This window comes from Temnothorax curvispinosus, unplaced genomic scaffold, assembly GCF_003070985.1.
Source record: "Temnothorax curvispinosus isolate PA1 unplaced genomic scaffold, ASM307098v1 QBEX01014230.1, whole genome shotgun sequence".
In the NCBI taxonomy this organism is placed as follows: Eukaryota; Metazoa; Arthropoda; class Insecta; order Hymenoptera; family Formicidae; genus Temnothorax; species Temnothorax curvispinosus.
In genome coordinates, this window is record NW_020224010.1 from 1 (window position 1) to 10,063 (window position 10,063).

The 10,063-nt window shown below is 34.8% G+C and overlaps 1 protein-coding gene across 2 annotated transcripts; it reads left to right on the plus strand.

The window, feature by feature from the left end:
* Positions 1-6: 6 nt before the first annotated feature.
* LOC112464405 lies at positions 7-9,806 on the plus strand. Of its 2 annotated transcripts, XM_025031362.1 has the most exons (5): positions 7-152; positions 4,116-4,392; positions 5,241-5,258; positions 6,823-6,924; positions 9,643-9,806. In XM_025031362.1, exons 2-5 carry the CDS (start codon positions 4,227-4,229, stop codon positions 9,789-9,791), a joined length of 435 nt encoding a protein of 144 aa, XP_024887130.1. In that variant the 5' UTR covers positions 7-152; positions 4,116-4,226; the 3' UTR covers positions 9,792-9,806. The 2 variants fall into 2 exon arrangements, with proteins under 2 accessions (XP_024887130.1, XP_024887131.1); XM_025031363.1 differs by lacking the exon at positions 5,241-5,258.
* The last annotated feature ends 257 nt before the right edge of the window (positions 9,807-10,063 follow it).

Here is a 10,063-nt window from a genome sequence, read left to right on the forward strand (position 1 = left end):
TCTTTATTTTGTTCTTTAATGTTATTTGAAATAATTAATCGATCGCGCGTGTAGATTTTTTGAAACGCCTTCGAAAAGTGATGTTTTGGAGAAATACTCTAGGCAGAAGTGGCATTTTTTTATTACCGGAAACCACATACGGTGAAATGCTGGTAAGAATTTACAAAGTTTACTTTTTTACTACAATTTATCGCTTATATGTTTATGAGAGAGTAAATCTTATCAAGTTGCGTATGCAACTTCGCAGAAAAACAAGACGATAATGCTGTTTTGACGTATCGTGTGATATGATAGGAATTCGAATCACGTGGTTCCAAATCAAATTTATCATTTTTCGTTATGTAAACAAATTCTAGAGAAGAAACGATTGTGAATTAAGTTAATAACGCGACGAAACATTTATCAAAAACAATGACAAATGTTTTGATTATTTTTAAGAACGTTTTACTGTTAATTTTTAATTCAAGCATTTGAAAATAAAGAATATTATATTTTAATAGAATTATAATTTTGAAATATTTTTTTTATTATCTAACAATGCAAAAATTTTAAAATAAAATACAGTAAAGAGTTTACATATTAATTATCAGATTTAAATCATTTTTAGAGTATTCGTAATTTTTTTATTTATTGTATTCTGTTTTAGGTAACTATGCTTGTATAGTTATTTTTATTTTTAGTTATTGATACATTCTATTAAAATAAACAAATCTTTCATTATTACAGGACGTCGAAAGTAATTTATTGTGTAAAAATCTTTAAAACAATTAAGAATTTAATTGACTATACTGGCAATGATTATAATCGTCGTAACAAATCGTCAACCGTGTTTTGACCAAGGATTCTGGTCTTTCTAAAATTGATGTAATTTTAGATGCTTATAATATAAGCATCTTAATTAAATAATGAAATTTATTGCGTAAAATATTATAATATCTCAGCCAGGGTTCGAACCTGGAACCTCCCTTATTCCGTGACGGGTGTCGTACCAATTTGACCACTGAGGCATATGGTAATATTTATCGCAATAAATTTAATTATTTAATTAAGATGCTTATATTATAAGCATCTAAAATTACATCAATTTTAGAAAGACCAGAATCCTTAGTCGAAACGCGGTGACGATTTGTCACGATGATCATAATCGTTGCCACGATTATAACCATTGCCAGTATAGTCGATTTAATTCTTAATTGTGTTAATTATTGACTGGCGAAGTAAATGTTACTTATTCGGTAAAAATCTTTACTTTTTACTGTACAATATAGATTATTTCTAGCGGATGCATGTGTTATAGCTCACTGTTTTTAATCACTGAAATATCGAAACACTTTAAAACTTGTTGCTTCCTGTTTTTCATGTGTCCCCTGAACTTCATGCATTTAGCTCAGCGTCATAACTCTTTAAAGTGAACAAAGGCATATCCAGTCCTTCGTCAAATGCCCTTAATTATCTCTCGCGCCGTTTTAACACACCCGCCGGCATTTCGTTTTACGTATACGACGAAATAAAGGCGGTAAACGATAGCATCGGCAGGAAGAGACGCCGGGATGTCACCTTCTTGTCTCAGAGGGCAAGACATCCACGTTTCGCGCTGGCCGCCCTTAATTGGCTCTAATTAATGACCGGCTGTCATCAGACTCGTGACTCACGACGCGTGCAACTCGAGCAGAATTCTAGCATTATCGTCTCTTTACGCCGCTTTACCGAGATCCTTGAGATACACGGATTATATATATTTAACATTTGATATACTGTGACGCCTTCCGCGATGATTTCAGGGGGGTTGATAAGATCACAAGAAGTTAAAATTTGAATAAATTTATATGAATATAAGATATAAATTCGCGAATAAATATTCGCGTTAGCTGATGATTAGATGAATGCCAAATCAATCTATGCAGTTCCGTTAGAATAAGAGTCGGTTTATACTTGATGAGCAGCGTTAGTAGCAAAAGTAGACTGAATGAGAGAGTCAATTAGATTTTTTTTTATCAAAATCAAATTTTGTTTTTATTGTATCTTATAAAGTATAAATGACTAGAAAAACGGATATTATTTGCAAGATATTAATCTATTCCATACATACATGTAAGTTTTAGTTATATAGTTTTACCTATTTTTTAATTATATAAGAATCAGAATTATTATACTTACTTATATTTGAAAATTTCTTTACGTTTAGAATATTTGCATGTATATTATTTCACATTTTCTATTCTGCTAACTTTTTAATTGCAAGTTGTATTATGGTAATTAAATTTTCTTAACGATAGATGCTTTTTAAAATCTTGATATAATCTATAAATTAAGAGAAAAAAGCTGTTTTGACACTTCTAAACAAAAAATTTTGCACTGCCTTCTCTTTCACTGCAGTGATATATCTCAATTCATTACTTGCTGATATCCGATCTTTTTTATCCCTTTTTTCTTCTTGATCTGCCATTGTTCTCTACATTTTATCTCATTTTCCGTCACACATGAGAAAATGTATTCTCTTTTTTGTGTTCTTAAAATTTCTCATCTTTCTGCTTAGACTGTGCAGAAGCTGTATTATCTCGCCATTTGCGCCTTTTGTTAAAACTCGATGAACTTTCTTAAACTCGATATAATTCGTAATATGCGTTTAATAAAGTTATTATTATATAAAAAGATAACAAAACCTAACTATAATAAACAAAAAATTAGACAATAAAGTTTTTTAGGAAGAAAGAAAAAGAGCTAGAATCAATGTCAAAAGAGTGTCAATATAAAATCGACACTCCTTTACTATATTAATGTTAAAAGAAGTAATTTCTGAGAAGTCAAATTTACAACACAAGCAAGGACTAAACTTTTGCGGCGGCGAAATCGTTTGTTTGGACGATTAAATTCGATGGAACGGGCTTTTTAAGCGTTGTGTGTGGAACCGCACGGAATCTTACTCGTTTACGTTCTTACGTTGAGAATTATTTGTCTTGTGGTTAATTTTGCAAGAATGAATTCGACCAGTTCGTCGAAGGGAGGAGAACTCCCCGAGTGCGTCGAATAAAATCGCGACTAACGGGGGATGAATCATCCCTCCCTCTCCCAGAACATGGCGAATCATGGCGATCGATATCAAAGGCATCTTCGTGCCGCCGCCACGCCGGTACCTTTCCGCGTTCTTGAATATTAAAACAATATCGATCCCGCGTACTGAGAACAGATGTAACGATCAATTATGCAGCTGACGTGAAACGACCGCTCGGCAGGCACGATCAAGTCGAGCTTTACGCTTTCGCTTTCAAATGTCACGTGACGCATCGCCGATCACAGTTGAGCAGAAAAATTTTAATAAAATAAAAATAAAAGTAAATAAAAATAAAAATTGGGATATAATACAAAAAATAAATAAATAAAAATAAAAATTGGAATATAATACAAAATTGTTTAAATGACCAAAATAAAATTTAAGCTCGTGGACGAAAATTAATTACATCTCTTATCACACATGAGTGCGGCGTCGTTGCAGCTATTTTTATACCATATCTTCTGTATACTTCCGGTTGTGACAGTCGTTTCATTGTATACCCTGCTGAAATTCCTGACAATAAGAGTCGTGCACGTTGAGTTCAGGGTCGCAGTTGATCTTGTCTTAGCATTGTTCCATTCAAGATCGACGAGCGGGTATGATCTTCAAGATATTGTTATTGCTAATAGAAACATTTATATTTAACCTTCCGTGTGCATACGTGGGTCTATGGTGTCCGAGCCGAAATGATATCTGCTCGTAACTGTAAAACTTGCAAACCTGCTAGAAAATATTAAATAAATGATGCTTATCAAAATGACTATAATATTGTCAATTACAATGTAGACAGATGTTTTGTGAATTTTTTTCGGATTTTTTAAAAATACTTTTAAAATACTGAGGTAAGGAAAAATATACCGTCGAACATGACAGACCCACGTATGCACACGGAGGGTTAACAATTGCAAATATTTTGTAAATTTTTTACCAAAAAACATCTGATTTAAACTTGGATGTATTGGAAAAGTTATATTGCAATTGAAAATAGTAAGGCAAATAATTTTTCCACGCAATGAAACACGATTTAAATTTTACTTATTATTTTTCATTTTAAATTCGACAGAAATTATTTCATCTGCGAGAAAAAGTTGAGACGGAAGTCGTTTATTGTGATTGAGAAGAAAGTGAGAAGAAAGTGATTCTCATCGAAGATGAGAAATCAGGTGACGCTAGCATGATCGACATCGGTGCGATTAGTATCCTGACGCTCTTCCTGATCATCGGCAACCTCGAGGCGATCACAGTCGTGAACCATCATCCCGACGATGAATACATCCTGGAACACGAAGTCCTTCGCAAGGACGCGCTCACTGAAGCAAAGAAACTGAAGATATATCCTGGTAAGCTTTATTTCGTTGTCATTAATATTACGAGCGTCATAAAATTGTGGAAGAATAAAGCAGAGTTGAATTATCTTAGAATTTTCCTCAATATTATTGTTCGATATTAATCAAGAAGGCTATTTATACAAAAATATAATATAGTATTATCTCACATTAAGAAATTATCGAAGGAATGTTTAGCGCATAAGGAAATAAATAATTTCTTATGGACGTAAAAATTAAGATTCATGTACGATATATGGTATTTCTTTCACATATAAGCCATATTTCAAGAATTTTATAGCGGTCTAATATCTCTTTAACAATTTCATTTTTTAAAGCAAAATTTGAATAGATAAGATTTTTTTTATCTTTTTAAGAGAGTTTAAGTATTAAGTCTTACGATAATTAAGAATTGAATAATACTTTGGTTAAAATAAAATTATCTTAAAATAAAAAGAAATTAATTGTTATTTATTGTTATTCAATTTTAATTTAACACAAATATCTATATATCCCCTTTGTTTATATGTATAAGAACTGTCGATGCGCTTCGACATTCCTGTCTAAGATAAATTGAAGAAAACGAATTTGTCGAAGGATCTATTTCTAAAATAGGTTCCAAATGTTACGATATGTCCTGTACATCTCAACAGCATTCTTGGTGCGACTTTTTTCCAATCTAGCTCAGTTGCTAAAAGCATCGCATTAACGTTCTTGTCTGACTCCTACGACCGGTCTATAAAGCTTCCTTACGGTACACAGAAATGTATTTATCTTACCGCCAAGAATAGCTGCTTTGATCCACCTAACCAGCGTCGCACGATTGACGTTTCGAAATTTTTGTTCTGCCAATCGCGCCCTAGTCGGCATGGACCAGAGAGGTATGCGTGAATAATATTCGCGGATAACAGAATATGTGCACTCTCTGCGTACTTAAATCATAACAATGCTCGCTATTTTATTTTTAAAAATTTTTTATAATTTAAGTTGTCATTTATGTAATTTGCATGCCCTTCAATATGTGTACCATGAAAAATTTATATTTTTAATATTTACATTTTTAATAACAGATTACGTTGAATATAATTTGCCTCTGAATTAATTTTATAAAATAATTTGTTATTCACCTTAATACACTAAACTCGATAAATTGAAAAATAAATTTGATGAGTCAATAATTTAATAAATTGCTAACTCATCAACAAAGACAACAAATCCTTCCTTTAATTTGCTATATTACGTAACGTTCGATATAATACAAAAAGTTACGCGTGCTGTTTTATGTATTCATGATCTCAATTATCACTATTTACTAGAAACTGAAATGTGATAATAGAATAGTTAAATGTGTCGTATTAGTCGTATATACTTTTGTTATTGTTAACACATAAAAGTTTAATTTTTCGGCATTCTGTAGCAGTTTTCCTTACCGGATTCGGATCACGCTTTTTCACGCTCTTTTTCAATATATTATTGTCAGCACGAATAATTTTGCGTGTTGTACGTTCACATCACATTGAGACACCTGACGATGTCGTTTGCATCGCATAATTGTGCAGCCAGCTAACCACGTGGCTCTCATTACAGTAATTCCAATGACCGAGGAAGTCGATGATTACCCCTAACATTATTCGCGTGAATTAGGAATTGTCGGTCGTGCAGTCCCAATTTCTGTAATTCAATCCTTTAATCGTGACTCGGAGAAACGAGCGATTCTTGTGAGGATCGCCGATACACCTGTTGCTTATCACACGTGTGAATTTAAAACGATTTTAACCGTCAATTATTATTTAAATAGCGAGATAAGCTGGCGATTACCATATAGTACCGTTAACGGCAATTTGAAATACTCGGGTATTGTATGCGCGGTTCTCATTCCATAATTCAATTAACGATCCTCATCAAATGTTATAAATACGAAGAATACACTCGTCGCTTATCGCAATCGTGGAATTAGCACGATCTAACGAGGCTTCGATCTCGCGCGAAGGCGAAACTCATACAATTCGCGATGTATTCGATGTCGATGCAGCGCGACGGTGCTTTTCTATCGTCACAGAGACAGACAACTCGCTATGTCCGCGACACGATTTCATAAAGGATTACGCAAGGAGCCTCGAGACGCTAATTAACGTGAATCATGGATGCGGATTCGACGCGATTGTCATGTATTTTAATCGCAGTCGCCAGCATCGAGGTTAATGAAATATAATTCTTAATTAATAAGCGGTCGTGCGCTCAGCTTCATTCATATGCCTGAGAAATGTGGCGTTTCATGTCATTTTGCCCGTCTAGTGAGGAAGATTGTAGATATTAACGATACGACGGTTTCCTTTTAATTGACAATTTTTCCTTTTGAGCCTTTTCATCTTACTTAATTCTTTCTCTCTCTCTCTCTCTCTCTCTCTCTTGATTATTCGCGCTAATCGCATCTATCGTTTGCAGGACCCATTCCGGGATGCAAGCCTTGCACCTACCCTGAGATGACTTACTGCACGAATGGCAGCGTTATCAACGATCATTGTTGCTGCGACGGCAGCTTCAACAGTAGGTATTCGAGCGGGTGTGATTAATAATGAATAAATAATTAATAAATAGATAATTAATAAATAATTAATCAATAATGAATAAATAGATAAATAGACAAGTGAACCTTCGTAGCTTGCTTTACGATGGACTATAACGAAGCGTCACGCGATTTATCTCGGCGGCAAATAACAAGCCGATCGAAATCGGCTTAACCTTCCCGACGACGGAAGTTGTGTTTTCCGCTCTCGTCCTTCGTTTATTCACGTAGCGAGAAGTCTGAAAAACCACGATTCCCGGCCGGCGAATTCGTGCGTGAACAATCGGCCGTGGCGAGCGAGCGCGTTGTGCAACGCGCGCTTCACGGAAATTTAGAGCAACGGCAATGATAGCGAGCTCGCGGATCGGTGCAATTTCGCGATCTGCACAATGCCAACGAGAGCCGCGCGACGTAATCGCAATTATTTTTAGTCGATCCACTACGTGCCGTTACAGCTCCAATCGTTAATATCTCAAATAACCGTGGGATCGACGAGATGTTTATGTATTATTACAGAATTTCCCTCGGGGTATTGTCAGAGGTACTTACCTTCAGAAAGTTTCGGGAGCTTAGGAATTATTTGCGTAACTCAAATCTCAACAACGCGAGAGAGATGGTGTAAAAATATTAAGCTGTCAGTTACTGACTCAGTAAATACTCAGTACTATAAATACTATAAATTTTAAAGCCTTTGGTATCATACGCGCGCGCGCGCGCGGTCGCATTTAAATTTAAAAAATGCGCCAATGCATTGAAATGAATACATTTGTATAAAGAAACGATTTTAATCATACTACTTTATATATATAAGTCTGTATTTTTTATATTTTATTAGAGCGAGATCTACTTCTTTATATTATTCCTCAGCTATTTAACTGATTTAATAAAATTGAATCTGTTATTAACCAAAGTTATTGCGATTACCACATCCAAAAAATCTTACGAGAGATATCTGAGAGATTAAAGGTTAAAATTGAAGAATAGTGCCAGAATTAAATTATTGAATGTCAAATTTGAATTATAACCATTTTAAATCACGATTTACCGTAAGTTATTTTAACGATCGTCGTTTCAAACCGAATATTGTCTATAATCGCCAAGTGATTTATCAACATGAGGGGACCATAATTTCTTTATATATCGAGAAGAAATTAATGCCTTTCTGTCGAGCGGAAGGGCAGTCACCTGTTCAGGAAATCATTGCTCGTCGTAATGAGTTATCCTTGTCTTCCACGCGCGTGTGTAAGATCTAACGAGTGATTCATTCGCGCGCGAGTCATCGAGCGAGTCGCTTGAGCATTCCACACGCTTCCCGAACTTCTCGCAAAAGTCGCAGGACTATCGTCCATCGACCTGCGACCTTTATTTGAATTTATAATTGACATAATATCACGCTATTCATGCAACAATGATTTTTTTTTAATACGAATATTAAATAATAATATTAACACGTTTGCAAATTTTCGCACTCTTGTACACTTCTCAGAAGAAATAAATATCGACATCTCAAATCAGGTTAACTAGTCTTGTTGGCAAGTTTACGAATTCAAAATGATTAATTTTATATAGTAATACCAAAGACGGGGTTATTACAAACACACTTGTTCATTTTTCAAAAAGCTTTTTGTTTACGTTTTTAAACTTATTATATTGTATTGATGTAAAGATACACAAGAAGCCTAGATTGCTTTATTCATTTTTATGCTTAAAGTTTTCCAAAAACTTTTACGAGGTTCAATATCAAAAATAAAAGAATATAGAAATACCATCGCAGAATTAAAGATATTTCGAGGAAATTATTTGTGAATTATTCATATTTTCGTTCTTTAAGACACTTAAGAATTTGTTATTGTTGCGTAAAAATTCCCGAACGCGCGTAAAAATTCTTTAGGTGTTGCATGAAGTTGCATTGCTGCACGCAGCGAGCTACGCACGTGGAATACCTAAAACTTGAATCGCCTCTCGATCGCGTCCGTGAATCACTCATGCGTTTTGCGCTCGTTCCTAATCGCTCGCGATCGATTAAACACCAGTTGTTTCGAAACGAATTGCTCAAGACCGACCTTGATTTATATTTTACACCTGTGCACGTTTTGGAAAATCGGGATTACAAATACTCAAGTCAACGTCGTGTTATCCTCTTCCGGAACTGATAGCGCGCGCCGGAAGCCTCCGGTATCTCGTTATGCAAATTAATCGCCTACCCACGAAACCGGTTAATTATCGCAACGCCTACATTTGACGCTCCCCGCGAAAGGTTTGCATTCAAGTGCCCCTCCCGAGATACAATTATGTTTGTTACGCTTTAACGACAAAATGCCTTCGTGACGTCTCGCAATTTCCTACCGCAATTGCACTACTTAAGAACTATTAATCAATTATTTACAATAACTCCCGTAATGACTCGATCGAAGAATAATGCGGCTGATGACCATTTAGAAGACCATAACAATGTTTTTATTAAATTTTATTAACTGTCAAAGATATTCAAAAGTTTCTAGCGATAAGTGATATACATATGATTATAAACAAAGAAAAAGTAACAGACAACTATTTCGTTGTGTACAATAAGAAATTGTATGCATTGGCCATATTATTCCTTGAAGCTGGTAGCTGCCGAAATGTCAAAATCAAAAGAATACGTTATTAAAAGAAAACTGCTTGTCACGAGAATGTCATTTATTTGTCTATTGTTTCAGAGGTGTTTCTCTTCGTCGAGCACACTTGTCGCGTGGGACCAGAGGAATGCAAGGTGCACGCTGGAGACTGCGCGGAATACACGCGACTGCGAGAATGCTGTTGCCATTCGTATTTGGCCTCTGCCTGTAAGCGCTTAAAACTTTTCTAAACGTTCCGTAAATCATACGCAGAGAGACTCTATTTTATTCTTTTTCTTGTCGTAAGTTATACACAATTATTGAAGTTACACGCGCGGTAATATACACAAGATATCACAGTTGTATGTACTTATAGCGATTATATTGTGAAATATGAGTTTAACAGATGCGACATACGTTTCATATACGCGCACCTGCGAGTTTGTTAAAACTTAATATTTAGACGACCGTGAAGACGATTGTAAAAGATAAAAATTATTTCATGATCTATTACTACGTTTAC